General features: G+C 39.1%; 1 protein-coding gene across 1 annotated transcript in view; it reads left to right on the top strand.

The window, feature by feature from the left end:
- LOC105927942 (calmodulin-lysine N-methyltransferase) overlaps positions 1-26,120 on the top strand; it is a 75,478-nt gene extending 49,358 nt beyond the window's left edge. The window contains exons 9-11 of the mRNA XM_036126074.1: positions 7,026-7,089; positions 10,254-10,385; positions 21,931-26,120. Coding sequence (XP_035981967.1) covers positions 7,026-7,089; positions 10,254-10,385; positions 21,931-22,038 — 304 coding nt within the window. The 3' untranslated portion in view covers positions 22,039-26,120. The remainder of the gene's footprint in view (positions 1-7,025; positions 7,090-10,253; positions 10,386-21,930) is intronic.
- The last annotated feature ends 451 nt before the right edge of the window (positions 26,121-26,571 follow it).

Raw genomic sequence — 26,571 nt, 5'->3', positions numbered from 1 at the left:
CCCGCTGCAGTGAGACTCCTCCAAGGAGTCGCTGAGCTAAGCCCCAATAACAGGGTGAGGAGGTCCACCGTCTGGGTCAAACCTGGCGTAGAGCCGCTCCTCGTGGAGTGCTTTGAGGTGGTTTGGACATCTGATCATGATGCCTCCCGGGTACCTCCCTGTAAAGGTTCTCCTGGCAGGCCCCACTGAGAGGAGACCCCAAGGGCAGACCCAGAACTCACTGGAGAGATTATCCATCTTATCTTTTGAAGTGGAGGATTTTAAAGTGTGGCTGTGCTCTTCTTTCAGTCTTCGGTTGGTCAAGCTAATACAGTCCAAGTAAGTCCTGATGTGGGAGGTTGTGTTAAAACTCTTAGGGAGATACGCATTTTTCCAACTAAAGAAACAATGAAGAAATTCAGGTTGCATAAGGGTGTGCATCTTTCTGCATAAGTGTGTGCAATGTGTGCTAAGTGCTGCATTAGCAAATGGCATTATCATTATTTTAATGTCATGGTCATTACAGGTAATAGTCAGGTACAACACCATAGGGAGAGGGAATGCAAGCAGCTAAAAGAGGATATTTTACAGCGGACCGGTGCTTTTGCATGACAGACAGAAGCAGAATGTCTGACACCACAGTAAATTGTATGTGAGGTTTTGATATTACAGGTTCTTTTCCCATTTATCACAGCAGAAATCCACACTGAAGCCATGCGTGCGCGAGAGCTGGAAGTTGTTTTTTTTTTTTTTTTCTGTGTGGCGCGGCGATCTTTCCCGCATGTAAATGCAAGCGAGCGATTGTGATGATTGCGGTGGCAGCAGTTTAAGAGTGATGGGCGCCGAATTAACGCGCGAGTCATTGTGACGATCACCTTCGAAAAGGTCATCAGCGGCGAATTCCACTCCAATTAATTACAGCTCCAACCGGTCACAGTGGATCCACTGCTGGGCAGAGAGGAGGGAACGTTTGGGAACGTTTGGTTCCCAGCCGTTAGTGTTGGGGCCATTTCTCGCCGTTGTCTTTCCATCTTAGTGGTGAAGGTGTTGTGAGAAAGTTGAATCGGGAGAGAGAGCTACAGATTTAGGATGATATTTATAAATTGTGCATGTCATATATAATTGTTCTCTAAGTTTATTATTTTACCATATAGTAGGTTAAATCATATTTATTTGTAATAAAGGTGCCTAAAGTTTTAATTGCTTGACAGTCTAAAGCTTGTCAGGCTTTGGTGTTTTAGGTCAATGTGTATACATTTAGGTGAAGCACTCTGTTTTTCATTAAGATAAATAAACACGTCAGCATTTCAACCTGCAGCAGGATACAATACGGACAACATGGCAATCTGTTCACAGAGAATAAGCATGAGGAAACACACAGTTCGCCGGAGTGTTGTGTGTCTCCTCACATTTACGGTTGTGTCTCTCTGGCAGACACAGAGAGACCTGGAGAGAGGGGATTCCCACATTGGACATGTGGATGGCAAGGAATCTTTGGCTGGGATGTTTGGAATGCCGGCTCTCTCCAGAATCGGCCCATGTGCGGGCATTGAGATAAAGCTGTGTTTGTGTGTCTGCATCGTTGTAAAATAGGTAATGTGTGCGTGCATTTTTGTTAGTGACAAATGTCCACCTTTGCATTGTTTTACTTTCGAGCAAGCTGTCTTGGTTGGGTTCAGTTAGGAGCTATGGAAACATTACCGGCATACAGAAGTCTGTGTGATCACTTGTTTCAACTGTGTCGCACAGACGGCTAATAAAATGGATCAACTGCATGCATTATTGTCTCAGTGTAATCAGATTTCCTCCCATTGTCCAATATTAGGCTTGTTAGGGTGTTAGGTCACTCCAAACTGGCCTCAGGTGTGAGTTTGTGCATGCAGGGTTGTTTGTTCTGTGTAGCCATGTGATAGACTGGTGACCTGCCACTAGAGATAGGTACCATCCACACAACTCAGCAAGGAGGAGCTGGTATCTGGGTGGATGGAAGGAAGACTGTAGAACTGCAAGTCCCCTCAATCTCTTCAGCAGATGGGCACGAGGGGGATTGAGCGCGCGGCCAAGTGCTCCTGTGTTTATTGCACAGGCAGACGCTATTTACAGCAAAGTCCCCTCTCTACAGTGTATTCTGCTAATATTCACAATCATCAGACATATCCTAAAGGGTGAAGAAAAGAAAAAAGGTCAACCTTTTAGCGCATGTCATTAACTTTGAAATGAGTTATCTCACACTTATGGTGAAACACAGCTGTCTTCAAGTGTGTTGCACAATATCAGGCTCTGACATTAATGCCGCTCACCCTTCAATAATGATTACACATCAAAAATGAGAAATAAAAGATTGTTGGAACAAAACAATGATGCTTACATGGATAAACCTACTGCAACAGTTTAATCATGAAAATAATGCACTGTGATGAAGAACCTATTTTCCCCACAAAGATGTTGGTAAAAATATGACCTTTTTTTTTTCTGTTTTTTTTCCTTTTTCTTTTTATTATCTAATAACTGTTTCATGGTAAAACTGTTCCTCTCCAAAAATTATTTAATGCAGCAAGACTGTCATTTTTCTACCTGAGGAATTTAAATATATAAGCTGTTTTTCTTTTTTGAAACATTATTATTTCCTTTTCCCACTATTGTGTCACTATCTGCCTTGTGTTTCCATGCTGCACACCCTTCATCCCAATATATGTACACTAAACCAAGCAGGGATCAATCATTAGGCTTCAGAAATGACTTTTTCAACTTCTGCTTTCCCCGCAGTGCACAGAAACAGTTTGATGCCATAAATATCTGTTGATTACTTCTCATTCGTGTTTTATGTAAAACACGTGATCCAAAGTTGATAAAAATGACAGTTTTTAAGGTATGTTGAGGCACTTTGATAATGGCTATTGTATGTTAAAAGTATTAATTTCACCCAACATCGTAACTAACCTGCAGGTCAGCAGAAAAGGTATAGAATTGTTTTCAGTGCTATATCTTTCTTCACAATTATCCTGACTTTTCCTGGATCCTTGCTGGATTTACACACTCAAAAGGTTTAAATACAGTGTGCCTCTTGCCATAGCGAGGAGCATGGTATATGCAGCTTGTATGGACACTTTCAGGCTTTATCTCACATGTCCCAGGTTTGACTCCCCGCTCAGACATTTACTGCACAACCTCTACCCCTTTGGTGTGTTGCTGTCAACTAAGTGCCACTAGTGGTAAAAACATATTTTTAAAGGAGCTACGCCGGTGTTCAAATTTGACATTCAAGTAATTTATTAAGTGAGAACTTCCACTTTTAAACATTTCCTTAAATAAAACGATCACTGTAATTTATCTAGACAGTTACAGCTTAAGCCCTACCATGAAACTCTACTGATGATCTCATTCATTTCCACAGTCTCACCCTCACATCCTTGAAAATATGTAGACATATGTGTAAGCAGACAAATATAGAAGCAATACTCACACACCCGCTTTGACCTTTGACCTCCAGTCAGGTTGCACGGGAGTTCACTGGGCTGTCCTGAGTGGGTAGGGTCACGGTGAGACAATGGGTTCTCTGACTATCTGGGTACATCAGGGGTGACCTTAAACCCTCTTAAAGGGGAAGACCACTAAATATGAGAGCATGACCCTGACATTCAAAATGTATTTTATTGATAGTTAAATCTTGTTTTCTGTGATCAAAAAATCTTGTTACAAAAAAAGAAATTATTCAAAAATGGCTTATTGGAAGCATTTTAGGGCAGAAATAAAAAAAAGTTACATTTCGTGAAACTTTCTGTGTTAGGGAACGATCTCTATTCCTACAATAGTTGAACTTCTCATCCCAGCATCAGCGATTGTTTGTCGTGACAGCAGCTCTTTCATTCTTTGGGTAAACCGTTGCCCCCTGAATGACGCTGTGTCCTCTCCTTGGCCCTCTGTGTTTGTGTGTGTTTCTCAGCTGTTGCCTCCACCCAACGAGCTCGCTTCCTTGTTTTCCCTGCCACTCACTTTTCCTGTGAATTGATATCTGGGGCAAAATAAACCAAAAAGACACCTCTCACCTTTCAAGTCAAATAAACTTCAGTCCTCTGTCTGTCCTTGAAAGAACAATAAACTTTCCACATGTACACTCACATCCTGCTTTCTTTTTGTTTTGTTTTTGTTCTTATATGGATCGTGACACATAAATGACTCTGTAAAGCTGCATTAACAACAGGTAGATTTTTGACAGATTAAAGCACCTGATAAACACATCCCTGTGTGAAGCCGAGGTAGAACAGGGAGATTCTGGTCAGGTTTCGTCCCTGACTGGGATCAGAGGATTTTATAAGTGGAAAGGTGGAGACCATAATGGGAGGGGCGGAGTCCAGATTGCCATGCCACTATCCAGGTGGACGGATGTGTGGGATTATGTCAAATCTGCACCATATTGTTGCATTTTAGTGAAATTACTCCCTTCTTATCTGTGATAAGAGCTACACACAGACACACAGACTTCATTTCAGTTACATAATGGCTTAAATTTGACCTTGTGGTTAAATAGACAGGTGTTACGCTGTTTATAACGACTGTAATTCTGGGATCTGTGAATGTTTTCATTATGCTGCATCTGGCCTTAAGGGCCCAAATCTGTGTTAGTGCTGTGGGGATTCTTATTCATATTTTAAAAAAATCTCTATGTAAAATAAAAACAAATGCATTGCTACTGAGCATTTTGAAAGAGGTTGGCCCTGTTTAAACCTCATATATTTAGTTGCTTGTGACCATGACTGTTGAAGGGAGAGTGAACATCATGGGGAGATCAGTGCACCTCAGAAGGGAAATTGTAGTCGGTGAAGTTATTTCAGGATAAAAAGGGTTAATGCTAGCAATTGGGAATATAATTTCCAAACTTTCTAGCCTCAGTTGGAAAATACAAATTTCTGTTGAGGGATTGAGTAAAACAATTGAATATTTGGTGTTTACCCAGTATTGAATTACTTAATTTTCCATTAATAGTTTTTTAAAGTTAGAACTCAAAATGTGAACATGTCTTTATAAAGAGCCCAATGTTTGCTGGATCATCCTAATTTATTTTACATGACTGTATGTCTATATTAAGATGCAACTTTTCCAGCTAATAAAGCCGAAGGCTGGAATGAGATTCTCACCGTGAGCAAAACCGGCATGATTTCCACACACAAATGTGAAAATAAAATGAATAACATTTCTAATCTGTGGCTGATATAGTTTAAAACAGAAATGCAACATATATTTCTCCTGCTTCTATTGTAGGAAAAGCTGCTGCGTTTGTCTGACTTCTTGTTACATAATAGACATACATTTTATCCTTTATTCAATGTCATTTTGAGTCTGACATAGAAATAAATTCAATTTAATGTAATTTTTAAGCACTTATTGGACATATTACTACATATTTTTGTTGTTCTGCTCTTTAAAGGCTAACATATGTTGCTAATAATACGGCTTATGTGCTCTCTATAGTTTTAAAAGGGGACATATCATGCAAAATCCACTTTTTTGGCCCTTAAATACATTTTGTTGTGTACTTTGAGTCTCTAGGAGTGCAGAAAAGTTGAGTGGCTGTCCAGGTCCTTTCAGTTTTCTCTCTTGTGTTTATGTCACAGTATTTGCTGCAGGGCTCCTAAGGAAGGTCATGGACTTCTGGCATACCAGTTTTGCAAATCTGTCATTTTGTTTTCTGCTGCGACTTTGTACTTCTAGTTGAAGGACCCTGAAGCTACAAGTGGATCAGAGAAAATGTTCGGTTGATGGGTGAATTAACCTATACAATTCATTACACCGTTCCCCAGCATACTACAAAAATGGCTGAACAGGGTGGAGTGGAGTTGACCTCAAAGGGGCGGGGTCAGAAGTGCCTTTTTTGCATTTAAAGAGACAGCACCAAAATGAGCTGCTCTCAGAGGCACCTCAGAACAGGGACAAAAGAGGGACTTGGGGCAACAATAATGAGGAATTCAGTCCAAAGCATTGCAGTTTTACTTTATTTAGGCCACAACTGAATGATTAACATGTGAAAAGAAAGGCATTAAAAAGCATGATATGTCCCCTTTAAAACAAGAATGATGGATAGAGCTTCCTATACCTCCACATTATGACTATATTTCCTTTTTGTAACTTGGAAACTTTCAATTCACACAGTTTGTCTTGTAAGCTTTCCTTTAGCCAACTCACTGGCAGTGCACAGAAACATGTGGGGGAGGGGTACGGCGGCATCACTCTATGCTTCTTACAGCCGGAGAAAACTCTTGTCTTTCTTCTCTGTAAAAGGATTTTAAATTGTGGTAACAATGTGATGGAAACTGTTAGGTTTTATCAAGCCGTTTCTTTTTAAAACCTTTGTGTCCCTTAAAACCGACATCCAGCCCCTGTCTCACTCTGACTTAATTACGTCAATATTATTTTGATTGTACAGCTGAAAGTTCAGACCAGAAAGCAGATTTAGAACAATAAAGACGCATTGAAATGCTGATGTTTCTGATGTTTATTCTCTACTCTTGCATTTATACTAACTTCCATTTTTTTTTGTTTCCAGCAGAACACATCTATAAATGTTTGCTCTTTCTCACCGCTGTTATTGTTCGTCGCTGAAATTTCTTCCTTTGAAATTTTACCGTGATGGTTTAATCCTTGCCTCTTAATGTCGGGCTCGGAGTGCTTACTGCTGTCATATCTGTCATGGTGCTGTTGTAGGGCTTTGATGTGTAAAACCGTGCCTCTCAGCATGCGCACATCTTGTGTTTGTTCACTGCCGAAGATATTATTGGCGCGTGTTGGATGTCTTTCTTTCTTTCTTTCTTTTTTTTTTTTTTTTGCACGTTCTTTATTCCTCTCAGCGCCTCCACACCAGGCTGAGGTGGCCGCTCGCGGAAAATCAACAGAAACAGGCCGAGGGAGAGCATCTTACTCATGCAAATTGTTTTTCTCCTCTTCCTCTTGGTGAATTTATTTGTAAACAAAAGAAAATAAATGGCCTGCAGCTTTATCCGCCCTACCATCTGCAGAACTCATTCTAACCTGAGCCTCCATCTCTCTTTCAGTTTGTTTCTCGACCAGTACAGAGCCTGCCTGGTTGATGCCATAAGGAGATTACTGCGACCCGACGTAAGTGTGTGTGTGTGTGTGTGTGTGTGTGTGTGTGTGTGTGTGTGTGTACTGTATATATCTGCTTATCCCCTTCCTCTAGTTCACCTCCCTTTCCCCTCAATCATAATTAGGCTCCCCCCCCCCCCCCCCAAACCCTACACACATTAATAGTCTGACAGGGTTAATATCATGTAATACTTTAATGCTTATTATAGGCAACTTGAATGCATCGCTCTGATCTCGGTCTTCCTCTTCCGTCCCCGTTCCCTTAATCATAAATCCAAGGAAACTTCTCCCTTTTGGCCGCGCGATAAGACCCCATGCTGTGACAGTCAAAGCAAATATGAAGGGGGGTGGGGGGGGGGGGGGTCTGGAAGAGAGAGGCTTGAGGTTCAATTCATCTGAGGGTAGACGGGTGCGTTCAAGTACAGAGGCCAAACTGCTATAGGGGAGATCAGTTTAGGGTAAATGCTGCTCACAGGAAGGAGATGTTTGAGAGGGTAATACTGGATAAAAGAAATGAAATGACTGCTGTAGTGCCAGTACTTGTTAAGGACATAATTATTTTTTTTACATTTTTTTTTGTGCAACTGTAAATGAAAACAGAAATTTAGTTTTTCAAAAAAATCTTGCCTCTTATACATGTTTTTAATGATCTTTTAAGATTTGCTCAGAGACAAAGTTTTTGTTTAAATGACAAATAATTTCCCATCTAAACCTGCCGGGGGTGTGAATACTTTGGGGCTTAACTTAGCGTTCACAAAGACAAGCACTAAGCGCATAAAAGCAAAACCGTGTGTCTGACTAGATGTCATTCCCCATGGCCGTTACATGGCTGTAGGACGCACTACACTAAACTCTACTTTTAACTAATTTGCCAAATGGGCTAATTTAAAAAAAAAAAAAAAGGTTTTAAAAAACTTATTAATATAGTTTATCCAGTTCCAGAGAGCTGCTTTGGATTGTTTTGCAGGCTTCAGCGTTCTTCAAAAAAAAAAAATAAAAAAAAAAATCCTGAAGAGTTTCTATATAAATTTTGATCACCATAACAAGGCCTAAAGCATTGATCCAGTTCTGGGTCAATCCATTTGTAACCCCATTTTTTACAGTACCTGTCATTTAATCCCTTCCTACTTTCATTTTGTACCAGCAAACCAATCATTTTCTGCTCCAGTCCTGATAGCATGCTGTTTGAATTCATTCTACATGCTACAATAAACAATTGGAGGTTTATAGGGATGCACTTTAAATCATCACTTGTCAAAGCGGGTATAAAAACGTCCGTGGTCGGGAAACAACGGCCTGTGTTAGAGGGCAGCTTTTCGTACCCAGAAATAGTTCAATAAAAACGACAAAGAAAGGAAATGGTGAGCGGGTGAACTAACCAGTTCCCCTTTGATGCTTCTCGAGACACTAAACAAAACAGTTTCATCATTCTTCTTCTTTCTTGTAATCAGCTTTATTCAAGACCAGAAAAGGTCTGAATACAACCACAGCATCCCTGCTTGGTCTAAAATTACATTCTTTAATGTCTTAAATTGTCTGCTCCTTCATCTGCTACTTCTTCCACTGACTTTTTTTTTTTTTTTTTTTTTTGAGTAATGCGCTGGTGGCAGTTGTTTTATGATTTGTAGTTCAGCTGGTGTTACACTGTGAGAAGACTACAAACCCCAAATAACCCAGGAAAGCTTTAAACGCTGTGCTGAGGGATATATCCCCAGACACACAGTCCTTCCCACAAACTTTTAAAACCATTCTGCTCCTAAAATGTGTTAGCTGAGTGTTAAGGGGAATTAAATCAAAATTTTCTTGTTACACATTCCTTCATCACATTAGAAAGCATATATTTAATTAGGCTGGAAGTTTATATATAGCTTTTATAGTAAGGTTATGTAACTCAGATGCACTGCTACACATACCAAAGCTGAAAAATTGAATGTTATATGTTATATATTTAAAGTTATATTGAACTTGCTCAGGCCATTGGTTATTTTTAATAGAAGGCATTAAAGTAAGATTTTCGTCATTAGGTTATTTTTAATTGTTGTTGTAGGTCTTAAATTTAAATGTCAACGCTTTTTAAAAGGTCTTAAATTCAACTTAATGCAATGAGCAGAAAAGCCCGTAGACAGATATATATAATGATAGCGAGTTTATTTTAGATGCAAATGGTGCATCTGCTGCCTGAATAAGTGAGCTGCTGTGGTTTTAATGCGAAAAGCTGTCAAATGACGGGCGTGACATCTGGCCGCTGTCGTACAGCTGTGCGTTAAGGCTCTTCGTGTCTCTGTCTTTAATCCGCCGGAGATAATTCGGGGGGCTAATATGATTTGAGTGTGGGCCATCAGACTGTTGCTGCCACAACAAGCTTTGGCAAATATTTAATAATTTGCTAAGCTGATTAAACAATTAACAAAGCAATTACTTCTCCTTTCTAATGGCACTAATTTGTTGTTTCTGACAAAGGTGGTCCATCCGTCGGGCTGGATCCTCTTATTCAGCTGATTAGAGTTAGAAGGAATTTGGTCTGTTTGTTTGCTTTTGTTGCTTTTAGACAAACAGAGAACAGGAAAAAAAAAAGAATCCAACTGGATATACAGATGAATTATCATCTGTCAAAGAGAGAGATCCTGCTGTTTTCATTGCCTTTGTGTGCTTTTAACCTGTGATGTGTCGGTGTGCATTTCTTTGTGTGTTTGTTGAATGTTTGGGGTTGTGTCAGCATCCCTCTTTGCTTAATTTAATTAAGAAAAAAAGAAAAATCAACATGAAATAAAACTGAAAGCTGAAGGATTACAAAGACACTTTGAACCTGTTACTAAGCCTCTTAGTATTTGCAGGATTTCTGTGATGCATGTGTTCACGTATACGGCTTTCATTTTACTTTCTTTCTTTCTTTCTTTCTTTCTTTCTTTCTTTCTTTCTTTCTTTCTTTCTTTCTTTCTTTCTTTCTTTCTTTCTTTCTTTCTTTCTTTCTTTCTTTCTTTCTTTCTTTCTTTCTTTCTTTCTCGTTTATATTATGCGACATGTATACTTTTAGGTAGAGAATGCTGAACAAGGTGTAATAAATTGTATAAATTACTCCCAATTTGTTTTATTCAGCACTTTGTTCTAAATTCAGAATAAAAATATTCATCTTCCAAAAAACATCCTGTCTTTTGTTTTTTGTTTTTCAAACACAGGGCATGGCTTTGGTGTTTGCTCCTGAAAGAGGTGAAACTCTAACACTGTTTTGTCAGCTGGCCCAGCAGGCCGGACTCTGTGTCTCTCAACACCAGCAGTACGATGCTCAGGTCTGGGATGTTCACTTAAAGGTAAGAACCCGTTACTAGAATAAAAAAAAGACACTTCAGCAGGACTCTGAAGAAAGATGATGCACGGCCTCCGTGTTTAAAGGAGTGCTCAGTTTGCAGGGTTCCTGTATGGTCTAGAAATGTCTGGAATTTGGTTAAAGTGTTTTCCTGGTAAGCATGAAAAACACCCTCTTTCCAGACTCCTTCCTTCCTTCCTTCCTTATATATATATATATATATATATATATATATATATATATATATATATATATATATATATATATATATATATATATATATATATATATATACACACACACTACCATTCAGAAAGTATGTACTCATCATTATCATTCAATGACTTTTCCTTATTTTTGTATAGAGAAGACATCAAAACTATAACTCAAAAGTATATAGAACAATGTATCAAACACAACTTTTGAAACAACTCAAAATATCTTGTATATTTTAGCTTTTTCTAACCACCCCTCCCCCCATTTTGATTGCTGCTTTCACCTTCCAACTGTTGTGAAGGAGTTCCCAGAGGTAGTAATAAAAATAAAGAAAAAACATTCCCCGAGAAGGTGGGTCCAAACTTTTTACTGGTACTGTAGTTTAGAAAAGATGTTGGTTTTAAAATTGCTGTCTGTTGTGCATACATTGAATCAAGTCCTAAATTAACACTGCATGTACAATAAAGATTTAACATTATGCAATATGATAGCAAAGCTCTGATCTGAAGATGTTGACTTCAGATATTGATTAAAGTTGGCTTTATTGTAACAGCAACTTATAATGGAAGTGAAGGAATACTGTTCTTATACTTGTTTTTGTAACTAAATGCACCATCTACAGCTCCTGTTCCTCTACAAAGAACAACACAAGCAGAAAGCAGCGAGAATACTTTTGGTTAATTTTCCCTTTAAACCCGACCTTAATAGTAAAGGAACAGGGAGACCAGCAATAGTGCAGGCTGGGTAAGGTGCACCTTTTTGTGATGTTTAGTCTGGAGGAAAATCAAGCTGCCTTAACTGGTCACTGTGAGAATCGAAGAGGGAAGCGAAGAAAAGAGAGCAACAAGGATAAAGCGGCGACAGAAAGCCCAAGAGTAGACTGAGTTAAAAGAAGTGGTGTCCAGCTGTTAACTCCATTACACACACTGCTACAGAAGAACAGGACAGCGAGGAGTGGACTAAATTGGTGCACACGTTCACCTACACTGGTGCGAGAATTGGACAGACCGGCCATTAAAGTGGCTGTTAAAGTGGCTCAAACCTCAGTGAGGAAAATCTTTCCCTTTCTCCCCTCTCTTTACTGATTTTTTTTTTTTTTTTTTACCTCAACAAGTTTAGATGTTCTGGAAACCCCTTACACGTTTTAAAGTCCACTAAGTTCACTTTCAATGGACCTTCCTACTGTCTAGACACAATCCATATATCAGAGAAAAGTCATAGGTAATATTCTATATTCATATTTAATATTCATATTTTCAGTAAATTGATGTAAAAGGAACATTAAAGAAAGGTCTCGCAAATTCACATGTACGTAAAGGTAAGTGACACAGGGCTTATGTCAGTTTTATTAGGTGGCCATCATTACCTAAAATGGAGGACAACATTTCCTGGTTTACTAAACCATTATTTCATAGTGTTTCTGGACACAGACGTGTTCTGGATGCTTCCAGACCAATTAAGAATCAAATTACCTGATGAATGGCGTATGTCTTAGCTGTGGCCAGACAGTGTGTTAATTTTTCCACCCACACTCATTTGCCATTACTAGACACAACTAAAAACTTTTAGTAAGATTTAATCATTTCCTTTTACCATTAATCCTTTTTGATGAAACTACCAATGGATCGGTCATACTTGACTAACAGGTTTAATTCCTGTGTTTATAAGTGATAGCACCCGACTCTTGAATGTCTGGCGGGAGATTATAACTTTTGTTGCTTTTGCAATATTTCTTGATTTGTTTGATTGGTAGAAGGGTCTCATACTTCTAAAGAGATCCCGCACATGACTTAATTTCTGTTACCCAAACCCCTAAATGAAATCATTTAAAGGAAATTATCACCTTCAACTCGCCAAACACGAAAACATCCATAGATGTATTTTTAGGGGCAGTTCAGTTCGTTTTTTAGCCCCCTGAAAATACATTTAAAGCCTCGTAGTCCATATGAACGATCCAATATAAAAGTAAACAGAAGCATTTGAAGTCAGGCTCAACCGCTTTTCAACCACATTTAGAAATGAATGTTAAAAGCATTTCACATCTTTCTCTGCACCTTTTTTTATATAGATTCTACATCTTTACAATGAAATTTGGCTTGAGGGAAGAAAAAAACTGGTTTAATCAAAGCTAAACATTTCATTTTTAGTTCTACATTGAACATTAAAGCCTTTTTAAATCAGCTCTTTTTTTTTATAACATCTACATTTTAACTGCAACAACTAAAAAAGTGTTGGATTAACGCAGTTGGGTGAAATCAAATAAATAAATAAATAAAATAAACAAATGAATAAATCAAACAATAAGATGTTCAGGGACTTGCTGAAAAAACTGATGTCGCTGCTGCTTTTTATCATGGAGAGAATTGATAGGTCCTCAGTGCTGCCGAGCATGGCTGCAATCAGTATATTAACCTTCCACAAAAGGTGCCCCTCAAACCAATTTTGAATAAGGAGTTGGTTGAGAATAATGTGTGCTTACAGGAAATAGTGAAATTGGGTTGAAAGATACGAGTTGGTGGAAAAGAAGCGGCTGCCTTAAGTGATTTATGATTTAATATTTTCAATATAGCGTGTCAAACCAAGCTGTACGGTTAGACCATCTTGGTTAATTTTGTAATTTAATAACGTTGCATTTATTTCTGAGTGATAAACAGTTGCACTTACACAAAGTGCTGTGTGGGTATCAGGGTATGTTGAATTGGCTCCTCTCACATCTAAAGACGATTAAGCCTCCTATCTTCTGATGAACACCCTGAAGAACCGCACTGTGTGTGTGTGTGTGTGTGTGTGTGTGTGTGTGTGTGTGTGTGTGTGTGTGTGTGTGTAAAAAGGTGCCTGACTGACCATTCAAGACACCAAACCTCACACAAGCACACACACTGTGAGCACAACTAAGACTAAAGCTGTATCACGACTCTACACAGACCAGACATCCCTCAGACAGCATGTTGGCTTGACATTATACACAAACACACACCGCATGATGATATCACAGGGAAACATACACCACGTCTGTGCACACACTCACGCGTGCACGTCCCATTGAGCAGCTGCTGCTCATTTGCACAGCAGATTATCTCCTCTTCTTTTCTGTCGTAATTTTTCTTTTTCAGGGGGAGAAATCAAAACAGCAGAAAAATGCATATCAGGGCTTGACGGCAAACGAAACGCTGCGGATTTCCTTTTCCAGTGACGTGAAACATTCAAGAGAGTCTCCCATAGCAGAATTTCTGCATTTCAATATTAAGTTATTTTAGGGAGTATTTGTTTTGCTTTAGTCTTGAGTTTTTCACCTGTTTAGTTTCAGGAAGGTTTTTATGAATCAAAATACAAAATCGGGTTAAGGATTAAAAGGAAAAAACTTGTTAAAGTTCCAAAAATAGGGATCACTGTGGTTTGCACATCACAAATATTTTTTCATATACAAAATTAAAACTGACAGCCTAAAAAATACAGATGGTTTGGGATACACGGTTTGCATTAAACTACTGTGTTTGCTTAAAATAAGCTTATTATACTTGCAACCAAAATGTTTACTTTGGTGAAATGTCTAGATATCATTTTTATTTGTTTTCCCAAATTAATAAAAGCAATATGGTAAATTTCTGATGTGCTGTATTTTTGAAAAAATTATCAATTTGGTTTTTTCAGACTCTTTCTCTAATTAATACAAATAAAGTATTTTGAGTAATAAAGTAGATTTTGATTTTATTTCTGAATACAATTGGATTCTCTTAGAACATTAGAGGTTAGATAATGATGTTGTTTAACTGTGTGGTTCTTGTCCCTAAAGTATCTTCTCAAGAACTCTCACATTTTTTTTGCTAAAATAAAATATTTGAGCGATCTCTTCAGCCTGTCTCCAAGTTTGGCAGGAACCTGTTAATGACTCATTTAAATCATGTATGTTAGAGAGGAACATGAGGCCTTATGGACTAGAATGGCCCACACTGAAATCAAAACTACAGACACGACTGAAACACGTATTCTACGAGTTCAGCGATTGCGTTTCATTGCCACCTGCAGGCCGTGCATACTTAATAATGTGTGTTCGGAATTTTTTTAGTGATCAAAATGTGTCTTACCGTAATGCTACACTTGTTGAAGGGTTATTGTCTTGTTTTACTGAAAAATGGTTTGCAGTGCACATAGAAAAAAATTATATTATTTCCTGTGTGCTTTACGAATAAAATGTACATGTTTTATTCAGAAAAAGGCAAATATTCCAGAGTATGTCGTGCAATCGGAAGCCTTAATGATGTTATATGTATAATTTTGCTGAATATTGCTCAGAGATTTTTTTTCATTTTGTTACATTTGAGGGAGTGCGGTGTAAAATCAGCAAACCTCAGTGGTGTACCAGAATGGTCAGATTGCTGCATGTAAGATGTTCTGTTTTTACTCTTTTTACTTAAATTGTTAAATATTCTTTCAATGGCATTTAAAGTGCTAGACAGACATTGTATTCTAAAGCAGATAACGTTAGCCACTGCTTTGAGAACATACCTGGCTGGAAACCCATTGAACACATAAGTGATCTAAACTTATCTTCATGTGACAAAAAGAGGAAAAAATAATGATATCTAATAAATTACAAGCATGCCTTGCTTGAGTCTGATTATGAAATGAAGAGGAATTTGGAAAACTTAAAGTCCTGTGACATCCATTGCAATATGAGCATCTTTCTGGCTATTGCAAATATATTTTGGGTCAAGGCTGTGAAATCCACAGTGTTTCTCTGTAAATTATTGCTTATGTCAATATTTCTGACGTGAAAGGATACATTTTTAACTATCTGAAGTTCAGTGCTCTGACTGCCCCCACGTGTCCAGATAATTAATCCAACAGCAGGTGAAGCCATAGATTTCGCTTTAAGCTTCAAGCCTTCAGCATGCTGAAGTGAGGAAAGCGTCTACATACCATAGCACAAGATTTTGTAACAATATTTTTAGGTCGTTGGTGCAATATTTGCATCGCAGTTGCATCTTGAAGTTGTTCCACCAGACACAGATTGGGCACAAACTTGTAGTTACAGGAGCTGTGAATTTTCTGCCAGATGATTTGAACGCTTGGCTAGCCTAAAAAGTCATATTGCTTGCATTCATGTTAGGAGTTGTGTGCATGTGTGTGTGTGTGTGTGTGTGTGTGTGTGTGTGTATTAGCCAGTCTTGTCATACCGTTTTAACTCGCCGCTTTTCACCCATTTTCACCCTGCCACACAAACTCTCTTTGGACTTCCTACAGCAGGCATGCAGGTGGGCCGATGGGCCGAGGGAGTGTGTCCGAAGGTCTGTGTGTGCTTTTTGTGCGCGTCTGTCTGTGTGTGTGTGTGTGTGTGTGTGTGTGTGTGTGTGTGTGTTTGTTGGATTGTGAGTGTGAGGCATGCGGTGGGACGGGCAGACAGGGCCGGCACGTTATCCTCTTATCCCCACTGTTGTGGAATAGAGAGGCAAGCAGCTGGAGGGACTGCAAGCAGCCTGATAATGCCAGCACTATTTTCTAACCCGCCATCTTAATCTTGTTACTCAAATGGTTGTGAAGAGAGTCATGAATTTTAATTTTTCTCAGACTGACACACACACACACACACACACACATGAATAAGTAGTGTCCCCACTGTGTCTGTGTGCTCTGTCTTCCTTTTCTCTGCATCCATGTTTTTCTCTCCCCCTCAGCTGCCCAAAGACCCCCTTCCTCATCGCCCATTTCGCCAACACGTCCTCCCTCACCCGCTTCCTTCACCTTTCTCCTCTCTCCCTCCCTCAGCTCCTCCCTATCTTCCCATTCCCTACATCCCGACCCACTTCTCGGTTTATCCAAGCCTGTCCTTCTATCCGTTCCTCTACCCATCTCTCCATCCACCCAATCCCTTATTCTCCGTTTCCTAATCCTGCTGAGAGAGACCCCAGACACCCAGTTTATCCACCCCTCTCTTGTCTCCACCCCTCCTCCTCCTCCTCCTCCTCCTCCTCCTTCATCTTTTTCCACCTTGTTCACTTTTTTTTTCTTTTAGTCCACACAAGGAGTACAAAGAAGAAAAAAGAGAGAAGAAGCAGGGAAATGGAGAGGCAGAATGAGAGGAGGCTGAGGTGAAAGTGGCAATAAAATAAATGGCTTGCACCTTGGAAGGGAGGGGGGAGAGAAAAGATTGTGGGGAGGAGGGGGCGACGAGGTGGTGGTGAGGTGGCAGGTCGGGTAGAGAGCCGATTTAGCCAGCCACCCATGAAGCTGATTAGGTAGCCCGCGATCAGGAGGAACAGCTTTGCTTGTTAAACTTTTCACCTCTGCGAGCTCTCAGCCCTCACCGTGTAAGCGCCCCCTCCCTGCTTCTTTTTTATCCCTCCATCCCTCCTTCTATCACTTCCTTCCTCGCTGCGTCTGCTTTGGCAGGCTTCACATGTGAATGCTGGCTATGGACCCAGCAAAGGGGACAGGCAGCTGGTTTTACCCCCCCCCCCCTCCCCCTTCCTTCCAATTCTGGAGGTCAGAGGTTCAACCACCGGCCGTTGCCTGGAGGGAAGGCAACATGAAGATAACATACTTAAAGAGTAGCTGTTAAGAGGGGAAGGCTCGAGCTGCGGGTTCACATTTATCTAAAGGATGAGAAATTAGTGAAAAGAGGAGAAAGGGTGAGGTGGTGTTGGAGCGACGATTTCACACGTTCACAGCACAAGGTGTTGGTGTTGCAATATGTGTGACAGGTACTGAGAGAGCGTCAAGGGACAACTTCAAGCGCTACCTCAGGTTTTCGTTTTACTCCCAAATAGAGTCTTGTTTCTGTTTGTCCGTGACATTCTTTAAGAAACGTCCACGTCAAATGTATTTCTGTTCCACGTTTAAAACAAACAAACAAAAGCTGACCCGCTTTACAGTTAGGTCAAACAAATAATAAAGAGTTACACAATTAAAGACTAAGATGTCCAAAATAATCATAAAACGTAGTAACAGTCTTAAAAATAATGAAAGGTGACTTAATATAAAAAATGTGGTTTTGTCCATTCACTGTCTGTTACATACCACAGACATACTACTGGTTCCACATTTTCTTGATCCAATGATCATTTACACTGTCTCCCACATTTTAAAGGCATACTATGCAACGTTTTTCAGTTAATTAATGTGTTCCATACCGTTTTGGATGATTAAATGAGTCATTTCAGGTCAAACAAAGGTTTTCTCGGCCGCCCTGGTGGTCTGTGGGGGAAATACCGTACTTGCCTCGGCCCGCACACACAGGCTCAGAACTCTCGCGCAACACCGCGAGAGTCGGTCTTGCTATACGGCGAGAACTCCATGTGTTTTTGCCCTGCCATTCACTATATGCACGCGCAAAAGCAACAACAAAGAACCGCGTGTTAACGTCAAATAAACATGCAAGCATATCAAATTTTTTTATTATTATTATTATTATTTTTTTTTTTTGTATTTTTTTTTCTGAATGTTGGCGAGGCGGAAGCGTGAGTTTGGCGAGGCGCCTCACCAAGATAGCACTGCGGGAAACCCTGATGTTCATACTTTCACTGTGTTAGTCATTGTTTGTACTGCCGTTTTTTCGACTTTTCGTTGCGTGCGCCTGTCTGCTAAGCTCAGAACAACCGCGCCTAGTTTGACGGAGAAACCAGAACAGCTGAACATCTTTACGACAGTGCACTTTTACTTTCGCCCTCTGGGCGGAGCCTCGCTGGAAAATCAACCCCGGTTGCATAGTATACCTTTAATGTCTATTTGCACACTATAGTTTGTCAGGGAATGTCTGTTTGGACATCCATGCAAACTGCACAGTTCTGTCACTTGAACATCTATATTCATTGCACAGTATTTTACTTTGTGCATGAGTGTATCAAATGACGGCGCGCTACAGCTGCACAGTAATCAGCATCGTCTGACTACTGACTTTTTTCACTCGGAAATGAGTCTCATTAGATGGTAAGGACTGTTTGCATGCTTCAGGCTTCTCAGGAAGTGTTGTTGGTCAGTGTGATCAACTGATTTCAAGGTGAAAGAAATTAGTGTCAGAACATTTTGTCTTGTTTTGAATGTATGTAACGTGTAAGCCGTGTGCATTCTGAGCCGGCGTCTGTCTCGTCAAAATTTGTCTATCTCGTCAAAATTTTACCTATGGAAGCACATAACGGCTATGTTTACATGCACAATATTTCATGATCGGTTTGAAATATGTTCTGATTAAAAACCAAAAAAATAATCGGATTGTGTCATTTATATGCGCACACAATCAATTAATCCGATCATAATGTGCGTTTATATGCACCTGGCTTCGTGCAGAATAGAACCACTCCGACGTGCGCAGGAATTACATTTCCCTTAAAAAACACAGAACTTCCATCTTTGCTGAACACCAAAATATGGTAAACGAAGCAGTATTGTACGAGTTAGTTTGTCTTCGGAGCGCCATGGCTGGACTTCTTTCTTACCAAAGTGAGGTCTGACATAACCTGGCCAGCTGTTCTTCATTCAAAGATGAAATCATGGATTCTTAGAAAACAGATGTGACAGCAGGAGCCACACGTGCGTCCTCCTGCGCCGCCAGGTTTATGTTGCTTCGGCTGTGGGCTCAACCGCTCTTGTTTTTATCACACCGATATGTCCTGTCTTAGACCACAGCATGGCAACGTGATTGGACCGTTTGTGGTTCGTACACAAACGGTTGAAACCGGAGCGGTACAAGATGGATTCTTGCGTGTTTGTGAAGACACAAATACCTCGAGAATTCCTTTTTGCATTCTTGCGGTGGTAGGGAGGGCCTGAGCCCCGTGTGGCAGCTGTTCACATGCAAGTTCATGCACACGTGGATGCCTTTAGTCCTTCACGTAACTATTTTATTTAGCTCTTTCTATCTAAAATAATGAATTATTGCTAATTGGTCCTTTAAGTTCTTGTTTTTAGGTCATATTTCATGAACTTCTTATTTCTGAATCAAATGTTTTAGTTATTTGTATTGTGACTGGCTTTTTTATTCACTGTTTTTTAAAAAATGTATTTACTGTTTATTTTTTTCTCGTAAATGAGACCTTGGATCTCAATGAAACAACCCGTATAAATAAAGGTTAACTAAAAAATGTATTAAATTGAGTTGGTGTAAATACAACATTTCAAAGAGCTCTTGATAAATTACATGATGGTAATTTTTCCCTTAGTTGAGGGGTTACAGAGAAAATGTAGATTTTGTGTAAAAGCAGCTGTTCTACTAATTTGACGTGCATGTGAACAAGGCTCAGGCTACAGCTGAACCCAATGCCAAATAAATACATTGTTTGTATTTGTGAGACTTCACCACTTCTGAAGGAAACTGTGATGAAAAAGTTAAAAACGGTTATGGTGTTACATCTTCAGAAAATCAGCTATTAATCTAAAGAATGAAGATCTAGCATCCTTTTCCTGAAAGGCCTTCAAACATTAAATGCAAACAGTTTTGTATTGTATTGAACTCCGTGTTAGTACAGAAAAAGCATAAAACACAATAAACTGATATTCTGTTAGTCTACTAAACGGCACAATTTGTTACAACCTGGGTGCGGACAGTAGGTTATTTGTGCAGCACGAACGCGAGTGGATTGGAAATTAATCTCAGTCTCTGTTGTGAGGAGCAGCTCTACATGGATCTTACTCAGACAAGCAAAGGTCCTAACAGGGAAATTCACTTGTAACTCACTTCCTCAGGCTTCACTTGGCAGGATTTTAAGTGAGCTGATTAGCTGCTTTTTTCCCAAAATGCCCAAGTTTGCTTAAAAGGGCCTTAAGAAGGGCGTCACATGGACACCCAACCTGCAGAGCTGTAGTGAGGCGGTGTGCTGGATAGACTCCCTTCACAGCTCAAGAAATTATTTCTAAAAACTAATAATTATGATGGATCAATAATTAGGATGATTGAACTGAACAAGGATCTCCCTTACAGTAAATTGTTATTCTATGCAAATATTGATGTATTATAGCATAGTTCAGGACACCTGATGTGAGGTTCTCTTAAAAGGTAAAAAAACGGCTAATGTTTTACCTGCAGTAGATAATAGAAATTATCATATTATAAATTAGCATAAATATAGATTAGCTGGTCCCGGGGGCTAAAGGCAACGGGTAGGAGAAAGCGGTGCCAGAACCAAAATGGAGTTCTACTGTTTTCAAACGCTGTGGTTTATGCAAACACTGTAAATCAGAAAATGATGTTGTCACGACTACATAATAGGATTATTTACATGGAAGCTGATGCCTTTTTACACATGAAACTGGAGGATTAATGATAATGATAATAAATTAACAAGTACAATAATAAATAATGAAATAAACAGTAAAAAATAATAATAAAAATCTCAATTTAATTCAAACAAATATACAAAATAATTTATTATGTGAAAAAATAAGTCATTTTAGTAAATACAGTTATCCTTCATAAACTCAAACTGAAGTTGCAATTAAAGGGCAATTTAGACGAAATGAGAACTAAATAAATACAATTGCCACTGCTCTCAGGAATGTTGGCTGTGATGTTACACTGGCAACATAATGACTTTACTAAAGATTAAAAGCTTCAGATCAAATTAAATTCTCTTCAGGAGGCAGTGGTGGTGCAGGGGTAGAGCACACTGCCAAAGCTCGGAGGCCTCAGTCAGTGATGCAGCCGTCTCAGGTTCAAGTTCCGACACGTGGACTGCGTTTCCTGTCAGCATACTGCCAAATAAATAGTGCCGCAAAAAAGAAAAAAGAAAAAAAAATCTGTTATGTTCTGAAATCAGAACACAAACACATCTTTGTCTTCTTAATGAATTTGCTCAAAATAATACCAACAAGTTTAAACAAACAAGCTCCTAAAATCAATCCAAACTTCTCCCCCTTTTTGCTGTAAACAACCCAGAGAAGATATACAGCATTAGAGGCCAGGGCCAATATTTTGCTTCTAAAGGAGCCTCCTGATTATTGTAAAACAATAGTGGTAAAAAAAAAAAAAAAAAAAAATCTGGCTTCTTTCCTTTCCAGTTTGCTTCAACTTTGAGTTTTAACTGAAAAATGCCAATTTGGACACAATGTTTCTTGATGAACGTTGAACTGAAACTCAAAATTGTCACGTGAAAATATTTGCATTCCTCGTGACATGCATCTTCAACATGATTCTCGTAGTCACGCCACTGGCACAATTGCCCTGGTGACTAAAACCGAGGCTTGTTCTTAGCTCCGAACCTTCTGATTTACACGTCTGAGATGTTTCATTTAAGCTGTTTCCGCTCACTCCAAGTTTCACTAATAATGTTTTTCCTGCATGTGCAGCGTGGCGTTCACATTCCTGCTGGGTGGTTTTTAAGTCACTGCTTTACCTGTTTCAGATGCGGAGAGAGGGAAAGCAAGCGTACGACGAGAACATCCACTATCCTCTCCTTGTCACCCTGACCAAAGGACCTCAACCGTCAATCAAGCTCATTAAAATGAACTAAGTTAGCTCTTTGCTATACATGATACTCCATTTTACTGTTTGCTTTGTTTTATTGCGATACGGTATGATTTAACCATCAGCCATATGCTGAACAACTCCTTTCAGTCCAGAAACCGGTCACTCAGCTACGTCGGCTCTGACCCGTTGATGTGCTAGTTAAGAAGTTTAATAGTCTGTTATTGGTTACCTGACATTACAAGGCTCTATGACTCCTGCTAATACATTTGAAACTACATCCGTTCAGTCAGTTTTGCTCTTCATCAGGTCCTCCTTACAGTAGATTACATGACAGTTTTTTTTTTTTTTTTTACACGTCAGGTATTCATTTGTGTTTTTTTCACCCCCCCCAGTTGAAACCAGTCACTGTTACCCCACGCTGCTCACTGTGTTTCTGGGCTCAGCGTGGAGGACGGCTTTAACCCACCGTCCGTCACAGTGTGGAGCAATTTACAGCTTCCTCCATTTCCACCTTTAATTTCTCTGAAAACGTCTCATTCATCCCAGTCAGGGGTCAGTACAAAGAACTTAATTTGTGCATTTCTTACGGCAGCGCAGTGCATTAACACAATTAAGGCACATTGAGATGAAAAGAGCATCTGTTGCTGCAGGAGACAGATTTAGTTTAGTTCCTCTAGTTTGACTGCAATTAAGACACGTAATCCCCAGTATGCACACTATGAATACACATCCTTATTATATTATGTTTAACTTGATAAATCTCTGTTGGCATTTTGATGAAAGGCAAGAGCTGATTTTAATTATTTTACCATCATCTGTAATTTCCCTCTTCAGTTCCAGTTTGACTTGCTGAAACGCAGTCAATGAATCTTTACACCCGATTTATTGTTTCAAAAAGTTGTTATTTTTAAGAGGACTGTGCCTAGAGAATATTCATTGAACTCTGTTGTACTTGCATTTATTGACCCAATACTGTGGAAAAGAAAATGATGTATTTTTGTGTACGTGTATATGGCGTAGATGTCGTTTTAGAGCTTTTTCTAAATGCGGAGGACGACAAAAAGCTTCTTTTGGCCTGGTTTTGGTGGGAGCCACATTTATTGCCGCTCATGGTAAAGATGAATTTAAAAAAAAAACGTACAAATTAATTATTATTGTGGTAGTGTAATCTCACACTGGAAAAGGTTTTGTTTCTGGTGTTACTCCAGAAATTAGTAAAGTATTACTTTAAATAGCAGCTCCAGTTACATTTCTTTCACAAGGATTTCAAGGGATGCTAATATTTGCCGACCAATGACTTTGTCAGTATTCTTTAGTATAGGAATCTTCCTCCTTTGAATTAATGTAATCAAAATAAAAGTTGGGTTTTTAAAAATTTTAGTGCAAGATCAGGTGAATTAAATATAAGGGGAATTTATTTCAAGGCCTTTTGCCCATCTTTACCAAGTAGCAATAAATGTTGCTGGCATGTTTGCGAGGAGGCAGAAGCTCCTTTGTAAAAAATAAAAAGAAAAAAAAAAGAATAATAACACATCAAATCACTCACCAGAGAACAAAGTTTGCAAAAAGTAAAATCCATCAGATTCATCCGTTATCTGCCTGTGACCGTGGGGACTTCCACGACCTGCAGCTGCTTTCGCAGAATGTCTGCATGTTCAGGGTTTCCAGAGAACGTGGAAACTTTCAGTTGCTGGAGAACAATCATCAGGAGTATGAAACTGGTAATCCCGTGTTCCTCCTGGGTTCGAACGTGAACGGTTTTGTACCTTTTATTCCTTAAATCACTCATAACCTTACAAATGTTTGCTTCTTCAGTTTATCCAGTCAAACGTGTCGCGTTTTTTTTATCAACTAACTGTTCTCAGGTCTTTTTCTCATACACCATCCGGCTTCCTGTTTCGTGTATGGTGAAGAATACAGCAGGCGTGAAGGTGTCAGTTGCAGCTAGCGACGCGTTTCCATATTACACTGTGATCCACTGGTGTACACAACAGCCAAGAAGCTATGCAGTACCTCCCAGCGGTTGCTGTTTACATTTCTCATGAGATAATCAGCCGCAGAAACTAAAGGTAAAATAGAGGGAAGTTGTAAAAGTGTTTCTCACTGTTTTGATGATTAAAAATGAACTGCAAAAAAAAAAAAAAAGGTTGGAAAGGTTAAAGTGTTTAATCACACTTTTTTTGTATTTGTAGTGTGATTTGCTGCTCTTTTGTTTGTTGTTGTGCTTAGAGTAAAACATGAATATTCTACTTCCACTGTGACTGTACTCAGATACACCGTCGCTTTTTAACACAGCAACAACAGTTTGAATGCTGGCAAAAACTGACAACACTTTAGCATGCGATACGTTTCAGGTTGCGACATCGCCTGTCTCTCTTAATGTGTTAACAAACCATTATAAAAATTAGCTTCTTAAGTATTGTTCTCTGCTAAAAAGACTAATATGGTGTGGTTACCATTATTTGAATAGTATTATTAATAGAGTTGGCGTGAAAAAATGAATACATGCTTAGTATTAAACACACAGGAGAATGACAGTCAGTCATTCCTCTTTCAACATAGGAATGTTCACTCACAGTGGCTTTTCTTTGCTCAGATTCACATCAGTTTTAAGCTTTCTAATTTAAATCTACCTTAAAACATAGAGGTACAAGAAAAAAAATACAGAATTTCAGTAAAAATCAGTCTGTACAAGAAAGGCATGGACTGGTTTCTGGTTATAAAATATTCCAAGATTTTAACAATTCCAGTTTAATGTTGTGTACACAATCTAAAAGTGGTAGATTGATTTTTAGCTAAATGAATCGAAAGACAAGGCAAAGTTCCCTACCGTTTCAGCCACTTCGAGCATCCGGTATGCCGAGCTGAGTGAATCTTCATCAGCGCAGACAGACAGAATATCTGCATGAGATATCATTAGATTAAATATCTTTTATCATGCAGTTATTGCTATGTTATTAGCAGAGGGGAAACCTGGGGGCCCTCTTTAGGGGTCGAACACATTTTTAAAGTATTTTTCAAATTTACCTAATAATAATCAAATACAACTATCCAGTGTCCTTTGATTACAGCCAGTTTTATCAGATCTGCTCTGTTACTGGGCACATGAAGGACTGGATCAGCTCAGTGAATGGGAACACCTCTAGATGTTTACAGTAGTTATTGCAATACTAACCCTATGGAAGATCTGTCATGAATGATTGGAAAATTAACCATTTGTATCATTCCTCTAAGCAGGTGGGTTTTGTAATCGGAACATTTATGACCCACTATAAGGACCGCCAATCAGTCATCCACGCTGAGGCTGGATGTTTTTGCGGTATCTGAGGGGCTGCTAGCTGCTGTGTTCAGAACCGTTTGCTACAGTTTGTACAATGTAGCAGTGGCGGTTTACATCGTGCCTGTGAGTTACTACGCTCATGCACCTGAATTTTTGGACATATCCCTAGAAATTCTCAGGAGCCTGGCTTAGCCTAATGTCTGCAACATTAGCAGATATACGTAAAGAAGCAATGCTGGGATGAAATCCAATTAAATTAGAATATCTTTAAATGCCATAGAAAGGGAAGGGAAATATACAATAGTTTCACAGAGACGGAAGATTTCAACCTTGATCCTCAGACTATAGATCTTATCGATTTGAATTTTTAAGCCGAATTACTGTCGACAAACTGAGCTGTGTTTTCTTGCCTATGTGCATCAAAATCAATACAAAAGTATTCATGTTGTTTTAGCTATAAAAAAATAATACTTGATATAAACTTAGCAGCAGTAGAAATACAACTGGTATATCTTGTTTATTTGTTTGTTATTGTTATTATTGAATGATGTACCAGCACATACCTGATACATGATCATTAGACATCTGAAACTGATCTGAAATGTCCGTTCTATCTGAGCAAAAAATGCTGAATAAAATGTGCTGTTTATTGTTGCGTAGAATTTTTTGGCCTCATTGATACAGTGAAAAAAGACAGAAACGTGGGCATTTAAACCAAACACTGATATATCCATTGTCAGTTTGTTCACAGAGGCACATGAAGAGTGTTTGCTTTGCTGTAACACAAGTTTTTTTTTTGGATGTTCATATTGTTTTTGAATAAATAAAATATTTTTTCTTCACTACATCCGAGCCCATTTTTTTTATTTTTATTTTACTGTATGTTTCTTTTTCATTTCCCTTACTGAGTTATTAGATCAGAGGGTTAGGAAACGCTTGTCACTTCCAAAACAAATCTGCAAAGAATTTCTGTAATTAGCGTCACTTTTTTTTTTTCTTCCCCTAGATAAATGTTTGACGTTTTTTTATGGAGAAGGAAAAAATAAAGTTTTCCTCAGGCCCAAACTATCTGCAGCAGGGTTTTCAAACACAATAGCATCCTGCTTGCTAAGCTTGTTCCGGACAATGGCACACACACATGCGCCTATATGCATACCCAGATATCAAGCCCTGTGAACGCACGCACCCCCCCACACCCCACAGCAAAAAAATACAAAAAAATGGAGAGAGAAAGGAGGGAGGGGAGGCAGTACACAGCAGCTAATCCTGCAGGCTCACTCTTCTGTTTATCTGTCA

Source organism: Fundulus heteroclitus, chromosome 22, assembly GCF_011125445.2.
Source record: "Fundulus heteroclitus isolate FHET01 chromosome 22, MU-UCD_Fhet_4.1, whole genome shotgun sequence".
Taxonomy (NCBI): Eukaryota; Metazoa; Chordata; class Actinopteri; order Cyprinodontiformes; family Fundulidae; genus Fundulus; species Fundulus heteroclitus.
This window is presented reverse-complemented; position numbering and strand designations above follow the sequence as displayed.